This window comes from Diabrotica virgifera, chromosome 3 (genome assembly GCF_917563875.1).
Source record: "Diabrotica virgifera virgifera chromosome 3, PGI_DIABVI_V3a".
Classification (NCBI taxonomy): Eukaryota; Metazoa; Arthropoda; class Insecta; order Coleoptera; family Chrysomelidae; genus Diabrotica; species Diabrotica virgifera.
This window is the reverse complement of record NC_065445.1, coordinates 36,504,952-36,519,261: the sequence shown is the minus strand read 5'-3', so window position 1 is coordinate 36,519,261 and position 14,310 is coordinate 36,504,952. Positions and strand designations below refer to the sequence as shown.

At 31.1% G+C, this 14,310-nt stretch overlaps 2 protein-coding genes across 2 annotated transcripts in view; both read left to right on the top strand.

The window, feature by feature from the left end:
* Nucleotides 1–10,397, top strand: part of LOC114338388 (presenilin-1) — a 34,143-nt gene extending 23,746 nt beyond the window's left edge. The window contains exon 7 of the mRNA XM_028288980.2: nt 416–10,397. Within this exon, the coding sequence (XP_028144781.1) occupies nt 416–571 (156 nt within the window). The 3' untranslated portion in view covers nt 572–10,397. The remainder of the gene's footprint in view (nt 1–415) is intronic.
* Nucleotides 10,398–11,991: 1,594 nt separating this feature from the next.
* Nucleotides 11,992–14,310, top strand: part of LOC114338387 (probable DNA mismatch repair protein Msh6) — a 48,482-nt gene continuing 46,163 nt past the window's right edge. Inside the window, exon 1 of the mRNA XM_028288979.2 lies at nt 11,992–12,153. Coding sequence (XP_028144780.1) covers nt 12,078–12,153 — 76 coding nt within the window. The 5' untranslated portion in view covers nt 11,992–12,077. The remainder of the gene's footprint in view (nt 12,154–14,310) is intronic.

Genomic DNA, 14,310 nt, shown 5'->3' with positions numbered 1-14,310 from the left:
TATAATTAGTTAACTAATTAGGTTGTTTATTTATGTACCTACATATATTGGTTTATAGTTACACTGCACTTTTGTATAACACAATTGTTTTATTGCTATATCTGCCCGAGAATCGAGTTAAGATACGAGCTAAACACGTGTGTTCTATTCGCTGGTCAGCGACCGAATCCCGTAGCGGATATGGCACCTGAAGAAGAAAAATACCAGATCGATATCGAAATGTTACTAGTAACAGAAGTGGTCATACATTCTACGAACCAGAGCCTACGACTTTATTTTTAAATTTTAATTCATAATTTTGGTTTAATTATTTTTTTCAATTTTTTAAACCATACAACGACCGGTTTTGTGTGTTTTGATTTTGATGTGTGTATATATTTATTAAAGATTCTCAATGTTTATTACCTTTTTTTAGGGTTTATGTTTGACACTGCTACTGCTAGCCATATTCAAGAAAGCTTTGCCGGCACTGCCAATTTCCATTACTTTTGGTCTGATCTTTTACTTCGCCACCAAAGAAATAGTTAGCCCATTCACGGACAGTTTATCTAACGAACAGATATTTATATAAACGTTACATTCCAAAGTTCACGTGTAACTTAAGCTTTAAAACTTTTCCAAATATTTTTACATTACAATGTTTGTTCCTAGCTTTTCTTATAGTAGAGGATTCGATATAAGAACGGTTTTCACCGATCTGTTTAATGGATAAAAATTATTTGATATGTAATTAAGTTGGTCGTTTTCGAGTTGTAAACAACTTAAAACTGAAAAAAGAACGAAAAAATATGATTTTCAAGGCTCAAAAACACAAGTAAAAAATATTATTGAAGTTATACTTCTTTACGATCGAGAGCGAAATTTTATAATGCCGGGCGCATGCGCACACATACAGTATGTATTTCGTTGCTAACCTTTCAAGATATGTATGTATCAGCGCTGTCAGCGCAAATAAGTCATATTATATCATATAAAAGTATATATTAGTGTTCTTAGTAAATGTATTATTTATTATAATTTTTGTGTCTTTGGATTTGTCTTCCTCCGGAATAAGATATTTTATAATATTGTCCTTTTCATGATCATTTTTCAGTGCGTAACAAATGATAGGAAAAAGGGTAAGTCCGTGATAATACACATTTATGACATTTATTCTAACATGACATTTTAATTAAATCTGACAGTTGTCACATTTTATTTTCAATTTGGAATAAAAACAAATCAATTTTGTCTATTGCATTTATAAAATGGTATTTTCTTTGATTTGTATAGTCTTATAAATTATACAGATTATATTTGTAATATTATTATCTGATTAAAAAAAATAATTTATTATTATGGCGCCATCTATCGACAACTAGAATAACTAGAATAAATGTTATAAAAATGTCACCGACGAAATGTAATCACCGACGTGCCTTTTTTTCTGTCACATACAATTTAATGCGTTAGAAAGAAATCGAAAAACTGTGACGCACTGAAAGATGATCATGAGAAATACTGTAATAGTAAGTATATTTAAAGTATTTTTGTATATTTAACTTGGTCTATTAAATTTATCAGTATGTATGAGAAATCTTGTAACCTCTCAAAGCAAAAGGTATATAGCTCAGTGGTAGAGCGTGTGACCGGAGATCAAGAGGTCCCGGGTTCAAATCCCGGACGATTCATATTCTTTTTTTTTATATATTTTTGGTATCGTTTTAATAAAAAAAGAATGTGTGTGTACTTTGTACGCACGTAAGAAGTTATACTTCTATTATATGATTATATGATTATAAACGAAATTAATATACTTTTTATTTAAATTTTATTTAAATATTAAATTGATTTATACTTACTACTTCTCAAACATTTTTATTAAAACAGTGCCAAAAATTAAAATAATAAAAAAATAAAACACACACAAACACATTAAAAATGCCAAAAATGATTTCTGAACATTAATTGTCGGAAAATTTTTTAACTAAATACGTATTTTCTGAAAATAAAATTATATAATAAATATACTTACAATCATAAAATGTATAAAAAAAAATAAAAAAATAAAAGTTTCTATTGGGATTCGAACCAACCTACCACGCGGCTGGTATTTGCGTTGTATTGGGATTCACCTCGCATTAAAACTTCGCCACAGAGACAGCTTGTCATTATGTGCGAAGATCGTCTAACTAAACAGATTAACCTTTTGACATTTTTAACTTATGTAAATCAAATTATTTTGATTTTGAATTGAAATGATTTAGAATTGAAATCAAATTATGTAAATAAAAGTATTACATACTACTTATGTATTTTGGTAGGTTCAAGGTAGGTATCGGAGCCCGTATAACGACTAATAAATTTCGCAATCACTTGCGTCGTGCAAAGTGGCTATGTTCAAATATCATAACAAAATTTGATCAACTATTTATAAAACACTTACCAGTGAAAGATTCTTTAGCTTTGAATAAGCGAGATCTGCGGCACTCATACTAGTCACAGTTTGATGAGCTTTCACATTGGCATGCAATAATCATCTCTTCTATGTAAATAAGTCCAAAAATATAATATGAAAACTATTTAAAAAGGCAGTATAACCATTAACTAACTTTTTGTTTGTTGTTTCTCTTCCTACAAATTTTAAAACGCAACAAGCATACATTATAAGCAAATCACAGTCCCACAGCTGTGCCACAGCTGCCAATTGGATAATTTTTGTCATGTCATTTGAACAGCCAATCAGAACAAAGTTATAATGCGCATGCGCCCGGTCGCTAGGTTTTCCCATATAAAATTTCACCGTCATTACGCCCGTAAAGAAGTATAACTTCAAAAAATTTTAAAGGTGGTAGGTAAAGAAAGTTAGTTTAATATTTAAATAAAATACAAATAACCTGTTAAGTATATTAATTTCGTTGAAATCATAATAATAGAAGTATAACTTCTTACGTGCGTACAAAGTACACACACACACATTCTTTTATTTTTGTAATCATCAAGTAGCTAAATTCAAGTTCAAAACTTTTTCTCTCAGTTCCCGATAAGTTTTATTCTAATAGTTATTTATGTACCAAGTCAGTAAAGTTACTCTTTATCGAACGAGTCTGATATGAGCAGAGCGAGCGAGGCGAATAACAGACGAGTTCGATAGAGTCTTTACTGACATGGTACATACAAAATTTTATCGCCAACAGTTTGATATTGGTTTTAACACTCACTTACAATTTACAATTTAAAAACTTTTTAAATTCTAGACGTTATTATAATGATGACAGATAACTTTTGCAAGATGGCCGCTTTCGATTTTTAATCGATAGTTATCAATATTGAATAATTGCTAAATTGGTAAAGTTTTGTTTTATTTTATATGAATATAATTACAAAATACTACAGAATTTTCCTTTTTGAAATTGAATAATCGCCAATTGTGTACAATATTTTTAATAATTAAAGTAAATAAATTTTAAGTTCACTCAAATACTCGCCATTCGATAACTGCCATCGACCACTTACATTCAATCTCGGATAATTTGATTAATCGCGGCAGGTAAAGTAAAATTCTTCTTTCAGTACAATAAAGTGTTACTTTACTGCCGCAAATGAGGACAAATGAGTACAATAATGAATGACTTTAGTGACGGTTGGCGATACAATATATTTTTTTAATTATTAACCCTGGATTGCTACACTTATTTTCTTAACTGAATCTGCTACATCGGGCTACCATCAGTGGTACCCCAAATGAAATCGATCTAAAATATTTATAGGTATAAATATGTATATTTTAAGAACTTATAACAAAAACAATCTTAAGATAACATGTTAAGAATTTATTTTGTATACAAAAATATTTAATTATATTATTATTTATAAGTCTATTTTCATATTTTCCACACCCACTACTGCAAATTGGTGTAACTTACAAACAAGGTTGGGGTACAAGTGTACCCCAGGTAGCATTCCATGGTTAATGAGAAAGGTTCCTTATGAGAAGACGGGCGGTCGGGCTGCACCAACAACTAAAAAACAATGTTAGAAAAACTCCATGTTAGAACAAACAAGAACTGATAGGAATAAGGATTGGACAGAGAACATCGAACACATGTGTTCGTTGTTCTCTGGTTTGAACTTGGATTTAAGTATTTACTCACGTTTTTGAGCCTTGAACATCGTCATTTTTCGTTTTTTTTTTAGTTTTACATTTTCTTCTTCTTTAAGTAGCGTGTAAAATTTTAGGCGTGGGTAGCTTCCATGACAAACTGATATCTGATAACTGATTTATCTGCTGATAAACCAGTCCATTGACGAAGGTTTCGGAGCCATGAATATTTTTTCCTACTAATTCCGCTTTTTCCGTCGATCTTTCCGTTGAGTATTAACTGCAGTATCCTGTATCTGCCGCCTCTCATTATATGTCCCAGATATTCAAGTTTTCTCTTTTTTATCATCTTCATTGTCACCTTCGCCTTGTCCTACTCTGTTTAAGACTTCTCTGTTTGAAATGCGTTGAACTCAAGATATTCTGAGCATTCTACGATATAACCACATCTCGAAGGTTTCTAATTTGTTCATCATGTTAACCTTCATGATCCAGGTTTCACATCCATATAGTAATACAGGATACACATAACATTTTACGAACTTAAATCTTAGTTGTAAATTCAGCTGAGAATTGCTCAGAATAGATCTAAGTTTCATAAATGCCCCTCTTGCAATTTCTATACGAGTTTTAATTTCTTCATCCGTATTTAGTGTCTCGTTTATCCAACATTTTAGGTATTTAAAATAGTTAACTTTTGTTATTAGTTCATTACTGACAATGGTTACATTGTTTATAACTCGATAACGATCAACTTGAGAGGAAAATTACAAAAGCCCTTTTTTGTTTCGAATGATTTAAAAAATCTAAAGTAATATCTGCCCGGGACGAAAAATTTTTTGTAAAGTCCTTTTCATGAGCATTTTTCAGTGCGTCACAGTTTTTCGATTTCTTTCTAACGTATTAAATTGTATGTGACAGAAAAAAAGGCACGTCTGTGATTACAGACATTTATAACATTTATTCTAGTTATTCTAGTTGTCGATAGATGGCGCTATAATAAAAAAAATATTTACGAATTATACAGGGTGTCCAGAAACTCTACCGACAAACGAAGACAGGAGATTATTTAGATAATTTTAAGACAATTTAGCTCAATTCGCCTAGTCCGAAAATGCTTCCTAAAGGAGCTAGAGCTCTTTGAAGATGGCTTCTTGTAATTAGTTTTTATTAAATACCTCCATAGAAAAACGAAAATGGGTACGTATATTTATTTTCCAGAGATAAATCGATTCCATCCATTGCCAATTTCTAGTACCGATTATAGGCGTCCGTTTTGGGTAGGGCAACGGTTATTTTATCACATAACTTTTTTGTCTTTAAGTTTTAAGCATTTTTGACACTGGATTATTAAATTGTGAGGTATTCTAGTACTAAAAGGTACTCTTGGTTTACGTCCGTAGGACACACGGTTTTCTAGAAAAATCTAATTGAAAATTTTTCGTTTTTTGAATTTGAATAAAAATTGAAAAATTAAAAAAAAAAACGGTGTATTTTATCAACTTAAAGCAAGAGTAACTTTTAGTACTAGAGTACCTCATAACTTAATAATCTAGAGTAAAAAATGCTTAAAAATGAAAGACAAAAATGCTATGCGATAAAATAACCGTTGACCTACCCAAAACGGGCGCATATGACCCGTACTAGAAATTCGCAGTTAATGAAATCGATTCATCTCTGAAATATAAATAAACGTACCAGTTTTCAGATTTCTAAATAGTTTTTTTTTGAAATTTTTTTTGGAAATTCAAAAAAAGAAAAATTTTCAAATCAATTTTTCTAGAAAACGGTGTATCCTATCGACCTAAAACAAGAGTACCTTTTAGTTGTAGAATATCTCTCAATTTAATAGTCCAGAGTCAAAAATGCTTAAAAATTAAAGATAAAACGGACGCCTATGACCGGTACTCGAAATTCGCAATGCATGGAGTCGATTTATCTCTGGAAGATAAATATGTGTACCAATTTTCGTTTTTCTCAATAGAAGCGTTCTGGAGTTATTTAAGAAAAACTATTACAAGACGCCATCTTCAAAGAGCTCTAGCTTCTTTAGGAAGCATTTTCGGACTAGGTGAATTGGGTTAAAATATCTTAAAATTATCTGAGGAATCTCCTGTCTTCGTTTGTCGGTAGAGTTTCTGGACACCCTGTATAATATATCTACGAATATAATCTGTACAATTTATAAGACTATACAAATCAAAGAAAATACCATTTTATAAATGTAATAAACACAATTGATTTGTTTTTATGCCAAATTACAAATAAAATGTGACAACTGTCAGATTTAACTAAAATGTCATGTTAGAATAAATGTCATAAATGTGTATTATCACGGACTTACCTTTTTTTCTATCATTTGTGACGCACTGAAAAATGCCCATGAAAAGGACTCTAGAATTTATAAAACGTCATTTGTTTAATTATTAATTAATGATGGTTTGGACAAAATTATATTGGGCACCTCTTCTTTTTTATAATTTTTAACATACTAAATTACATATCAAATAATTTTTCACAGATCGGTGAAAAGTGTTCTTATACCTATCGGATCTTAGACTATTAGTAATCCATAAAATTGGTTGAATTATATTGTGATAATCGTAAAACTATTAAAAATCGAGATGAAAATACTTTTTTGAACAATCAAGATAAGAAATAGTGTTAAGAATACCCTATAACGATATTTACTAAATCAGTTATGAGATTTTTTTTAGAGAATTAATCGTTTTGGTATTGTGCTTTCTAATTGTAGAGGTGAGTAACAAGTTTTTAAAATGGTTTTATTAAAATTTTAAATTACTGCCGTAAAATATAGGTTCTGAAAATCAGAAATTTATTATTCATAATAGAAATTAGAATATTTTTTTATTTCACATCAAACAATCGAACATTTTCATAACAAACAATAATTTAAAATAACTTTCATTTTTGTATTTTTAAAAGCTACTGAATCCATTACTCATGTTGCCTATATTAACTCCAAGATTATTTATTATATCCATGGACGTATAAACACATATGGACTCAGTTATTTACATAAAATTGTGGAGCCAAAATTATTTGAATAGGTCACAATCTAAGCATCTTCACATGTTGTCACGTTTTTTTATTAAAATTTCTTATTCGCGTATCGCTGGAAATGTTACTTCTTATTTTATTCGCGGTGTGCAAGTACTTGGAAGGGAATTGAGAAACGATCGTGCGCGAATAGAGGAGAAATATTGCAACTTTCTTAAATAATTCATATTGTCAATTGAAATTGTTAAGTTGACGTACATTTCATATCTACTGTCATTGAAGAAGAAAAATTATATGTTGCTCCACAATATTGATATGATATGCAATTATTATATAAAGGTAAATTTAATTAATTGTATTTTGCTTGCAGTACTGCATTTTAATAACTAATTTTATTTACTACATACAATTGTTTACGTTTTAATAACATAACCTGAATCTTATTTTTTCTTCTTATTATTTTTTTGGACTATGGCCTTGAAAATTATCCAGTAACCAGGACTAATATAATTGGCCAATATAATTAAAAGTGCGAATAAAGTTGCAGAGCGTAGAAATAGGTGTCGCTTTGCCGTACTTGCACGGTCCCAATACTCTACAGATGCTATCAAACTAAAATAATAATTTTTCAGTTATATTAATTTACATATTGAATTGTAATTAAAATATCAAGTGTTCATATCATTGAATAATAGATATGAGCCAATTATTGTATATGTAGAAGCACTGAAAACTATTTATTAGTGACAACGGTGTTTACATTTCTCTGTCTGACAAACGTCCATGTCAAACTTGAAAATCTTGTTCCATATTTGTTTACTTTTTAAGGTAAATGAGGAAGAGTTGTTTTTCGCTATTTTGGCTCTATTTTGAGTGATATTTGTGAAAAGTGAAAAGAAAAAAACGAAATATTTATATCCCGATATCTCATTTCATTTGTAAGTACTCTTTTTTTACATTATATAAGATGAGGAAGTCTGTTTACATTTTAAAATATGTCTTTCATAGTCGTACCATTGGGTTCCTTCATATTAATGTATTGAACAAGATATTAGTTCATTAAATTAATATAGATATTTTTAAATTGTAAGTAGACATAGTTATACTCTGTTTTTTTTTAAATTAAATTCTTTGAACGTGTTTTTATAAATTATTACTACTTCCAATTATTAACGTCTGAATAATTATCCCCCGAGTAAAAGGCACACTCATCAAGCACACTTATGCTCATTGAGGAAGCATCACATTCTATAGAAGCTACAGTGCGTCCATAAAGTAACGCATAAATTCATTATTTCGTAAACAGGCGACTTTAAACAGTGGTGTCATGGTGTGGGAACGCGTGGGAACGCCGTTCCCGCACTGGTTAAGAAAAGAAAAAAAAATAATAGAGAATTTAGGTTTTGTAAACAAAAATTAGCAATGCGTTCCGGCACTGCGTTCCCGCACTGCTAATTTTGCCATGACACCACTGACTTTAAAGAAATATCCCGAAACTGGTCGATTTTTATTTTTAATTTCCGATCTTTTGGCATATATATCATACTAGTGACGTCATCCATTTGGGCGTGATGACGTAATCGATGATTTTTTTAAATGAGAATAGGGGTCATGTGAAAGCTCATGTGAAACATTAACATAATTATTTATACAGGGTGTCCAAAAACATTTTTTTTTAAATTAAATTAATTGCCAAAAAAAAGAATGTATGTAATTTATCTAATTCAAAATACGTTTTAATGTTGTCAGAAAACAGGAAAAAAATGTTTATTTGGCAAATAAATATTGTTTTTAGCTTAAATTCAATGTTAAAGCTGCCACCCACCTGCCTCTTGCCAGTTTGAACTGGCGAAAACTGGTTTAAGCGAAAATCAATGTTTATTCGTCAAATAAATTTTTTTTCTATTTTCTGGCAGTAGTAAAACGCATTTTGAATTAAATAAATTACATACATTCTTCTTTTTGTCTCAATTATTTTAATTAAAAAAAAAGGTTTTTTTGAACACCCTATATAAATAATTATGTTAGTGTTTACATTATTGAATAGAGAATTGAATACCCTTTCAAATGAGCTATCACATGACCCCTATTCTCATTAAAAAAAAATCATCGATTACGTCATCACGCCCAGATAGATGACGTCACTAGTATGATATATGTGCCAAAAAATCGGAAATTAAAAATAAAAATCGACCTGTTTCGGGATTTTGCCTTAAAGTCGCCGGTTTACGAAATAATAAATTTATCCGTTACTTTATGGACGCACTGTATATAAAATTCTATATAAAAATGCTTACTTTTGGGTTAAATTTGCAACTTTTTTTATAAACATTTTTTAATTTCGAACATCTCATTTTAAAGAGCAAGTATTTTCAAGAAAGTCGCCTGTTGAATGTTTTATTTACAATGCGCAGTTTTTCACAATATTGAAATAAATAAAAAAAAGTCGCTTTTTGCTAATATTTTTTAAAAACCACGATGTGGTAAAAATTTTGATAGCCACCAGATGGTACGCTTTTTCTATTGACTTCCTTCAGATATTCCAGTTGAAAAATATGGGGCAGTATTTTTAGATTTTTAAATGTTTTGTTTCCTGGAGTATAAGATAAAAGTTTTTCAAAATTGCATAACGTCACCAGGATGTAAAAAAATCATTTGCTACAACTATTATAACGTTTAGTTACATTTTGTAAAATAATGCAACCTCAAATATTGTCCAATTTTCGTTAATTTTTGGCTTGAGATTTGTTATTGATATTAAAACTTTTTTACTTAAAATAGGTAAAATCATGATACTATAAATAACGAGATGGTATCTTCCCGTAGCTCAAATATGTCCGAGTTGGCGCATGATGACGTAACTGGAGACCGGAAGTTGAATTTTAATTCTTGATAAAGTTAAATGGGATTTGTATGCATTCTGTGATGAAATTATTCAATTAGCAACATAACATTAAACTTCAATGTATTCGAAAAAAATATATTGTCGAGATTCCTGTCAAAATTTCGTCAAAAATAAAATATAAAATACACTTAGCTTACAACCGCGAACAATTCAAACTAATCGGACATTACGAATGATTACGAACTATTACGAACTTGCCGGTCTCCAGTTACGTCACGACTTCAGGATGTGCAATATATTATCTTGTTATTTATAGTATCATGGGTAAAATAGCTCCGTGATCTTAAGGTAACAAACTGTATCATGTTGTCTAAAATACACTAAAATAATTGTTACAGTAGGAATATTCAGTTTGTACAAATGAAAATGTAATAAATCGTTCTTACCCTTTTCGTTTTTATTTCATTACTAGTTTAGAAATCACAGCAGTGATGGACGGCTAAAATGCCAAAATCGGCGAAGAAAGTCATCAGGATTACTTTGCGAAGTTGGAATAGATGAAAAAAACCAGAGAAACGAAATACTAATGAATTTTGTATACAAGCACAAATGGTAGTGTGCAACACCTTATTCAAACTGCTAAACAGAAGATTATATACATCGAAAGCACCACGAGATAATAGAGATCGAGTAATCAGAAATCAAGTTGGTTAGGTTCTTGTCAGTATAAAGTCTGTAGCATATGGTCAAATATTTGATCAAACCAAAAATTGGTGGCATATGACGTCATATCCTGAATTTGACCAAATCATCTAAAAAATGGAAGATCTATTTTTCAACATCAGTTTTAACAAACTTTAATTTTGATTGGTCAAAAAATATTTACTGGAAGATCGTGTACAGATTCTACAAATGCAATATTCATCATAAGACAAATTACTGAGAAGTCACTAAAGTATAATAGACCATCATTTCTGTGTCTAATTGACTTGAAGAAAGCATTTGACAGAGTAAGACTCAAAAATGTAATCCATCTTCTGTATAATTGAGAAGTTCCCCTAAACATCATAAAAACTATTGAAAACAACTTTACAGAACATATAGACATAGGAAACTTACAGAACATTATAGACATGGGAAACCGTTGAGTTCTATGCTCTTTAATTTAATCATGGATAAAATCGACAAAGAGGATACGGAATGGGAAACAAAGAAGTATAAATAACTTTTACGCAAACGACGCAATATTGATAGTCCAAGATGAAGATAATCTGCAAAGACTAGTTCACAGATTTAATATAAGCAAAAAATTTAATATGACAATCTCAGAAAACTAAAACAATAGTAATCAAAGAACCAATTAGATGTAAAATATAAATTGATGGCATCCGTATTGAACAAGAGTAATGGAACTAAAATACCTTGAACTTACACTGTCCAGCTATGGAGACTTGGACAAGATTCGAGAGATCAAGTACAGAAAACAAATAGACTGACAGAATGCCTTAATAACACTATGTGGCGGAATCGACATATTATCGCTAAGATGAAGTCAAGAGTTTATAAAGCCAGTGTAAGACCAATAATAATATATGCATCAGAAACGAGACCCGACCAAAACACAAAAACTACTGAAAACGATAGAGATGAGAGTACTGAGAAGAATTACAGGAAATACGCTGATAGATCGAAATAGGAGTGAACCTAGAAGAAAATGTAACGTACAGTGTATAAACGAGTGGATACTAATTAAAAAAAAAGGATGGAATAACCACAGAGAAGGAAAAGAATTTAGGCTACATATTAAAGTGAGTTTGTTTTGGATCGATATCGATAAAAGGGAAATACAGATCAAATGAAAAATTTTCTAAATCTACTTTTACAAGACAAATGCTTCAAATTACTGTTAACTATTTTCAGGAAATCACACAAAATTTTTAAATTTATACACTATTCTTAAGGCTGGCTGCTGAGTTAAATAGTAGAAAACCAAAGACCATCACCCAAATGGAGAAAGAAGAAGAAGAGTCATTTCAAAACAGCTTTCCTACGGAATTGGCGGCAAAGTTGTTGTTAAAATATTAAACATTAATATAATACCAAATAATCAATAACTTTTGTTGTAGTAATATGGCTAAACGACAAAGTACATTGTTTAATTATTTTTCAAGCCCAAAGGTTGCAAAGAAAGAAGATACAAAGAAAGGTACTCATTTGATTTTACAATATGCTAACCTCATAGTTATTAAATTAACAAAATGGATTACATCCAAAAATAATAAGAAAAGAAAGGTTTCTGTATCCAGTCCTTAATAATCACCAGCACTATCGTAATATTTTATTAAGCTCCTAACATTAGGAAAACAACATCCAAAAATTGAAGTCAACTAGGGTTCCTTTAGTTTTATATTATAACCATTATTTTATCTTACTACTTAAATGTATCTAATGCCATGATTATTCTTTCTTCAATTCTGATCCCTCGGAGGGAGTGTAGTGGTCGACATGATGTTGGCTATTGACTGTCTACAAAGATCTCTGTCTCTGGTCATTTCTTTTAACTCATGCATAGTCTTTTGCATATTCCTGCAATTTGATTGATCCACCTTCTTGGGAATCCTCCTCGTGATCTTTGGCCTTCCACCTTTCCTTGTATAATAATGAGTCTTTCCATGTTTTCCCTGTTTGCTCTCATATGTCCAAACTATTTTAATTATTGGACTTTACTGGAGAGCCATTGGCTAACTTTTAGCTCTTTTAAAATTTGATTATTTATCCTAAGGTTGGTCAAAGGAATTCATAACATTCATCAACAGAACATTTCGTTTCAATTATGCCATAATTATTAGCTACTGGGAAACAGTTTATATCCATAAAATAGATGACTACGACTCACCTGTTACTTATAAGCCCTACTTTTATAAGGGCTTGTAATGAAAATGATGTTCACTTTCATGTCAAATCCTTTTATGCAAGATCACCAGTTTCTCATGAACTGCAGACTGGCCTCAGCAAACATTTGGGCAATGAATTGCATGTCTTCTTTCGGCATTCAAGTGATGTGATGACTGATCATCGAGTGCTGCATCAAACATCAACCCAGTTTCTTGTTTAGGTTCTGTGTTATCTACTTTGTAAGAATGAATCTGTTAGTATGCTGTGCCATGAATTCATTGAATATCTTCTCATAATCAGTTTTACAGATCAGATACAATATTCTGTTTTACTTGGCTGCAGCACTGCTGCAGCAGCCACTAGAATGAGCATGCTGCACCAGCAGCCTGTTGGCTGCCCACAGTGGGGATTCTGAAGACAAATGGAATGGTGTCTTCAGTCTCCAAGCATTTGTTGTGTCAACAAAACACAACATTTTACTTCCAGTAATGGAAGTAAAATACCTTGGAATTACATTAACAAGTTACGGAGATTTGGACGAAGATGTGAGAAATCAAGTACAAACAACCAAATAGACTGGCAGGATGCCTTAATAACACTATATGGGAAACCAACATATTAACACTGATATGAAGTCAAAAATTTATAAAGCCAGTGTAAGGCCATTAATGACATATGCATCAGAAACAAGACCGGATACAGCCACATCACAAAGACTACTGGAAACGGCAGAGATGAGAGTACTGAGAATAATTACAGGAAATACACTGAGAGATCGAAAGAGGAGTGAAGACATTAGAAGACAATGTAACATATAGTGTATAAACGAATGGACACTAAATAGAAGAAAAGAATGGAATAACCACATAACCAGAATGGGGGAGACACTTGTGGCCAAAATAGCAAGAGATAAATCACCAATCGGTAGAAGAAGTATCAGCCGTCTGCACAAAAGATGGAGTGCCAACCTTCCATAGAGGTATCAATCCGCCAATGAACAAGCAGAATTGCTTATAAAGAGGAAGAAGAAGAAGAAGAACCAAGTAGTGTTAAAGTAATCATCAATTTTTCTTCTGGAGTTATGCTAGCTCGCATAGGAGTATCCGAGCCCTTAATTAAATTTCTTAATTTATCCAAAAGGTTATCAAATGATTAAACTAACATTATTCTCTGTTGTTAAAAAATCAATCTGTGAATCTATGAACATCCTTGAAATAGTTTTGAAATAAGCCTTTCAAGTGACATTCTAAAAGGAGAGGATGAAGGTCTTTTCTTTTTTTTTTACGTTTTTTATGAGGAATGGACATAACTGGCTGCTCATACATGTCGGAGGTAAAAGCCAGGCTGCCTAGTGCACGGGGGCACTATACTTAACACAATGATCGACAATTGAATCAGTTGTTTGAGAATCCCCACATATCCACAAAAGCAAACTTGTGAAAAAGTAGAAGAAACATCTCATATCTAT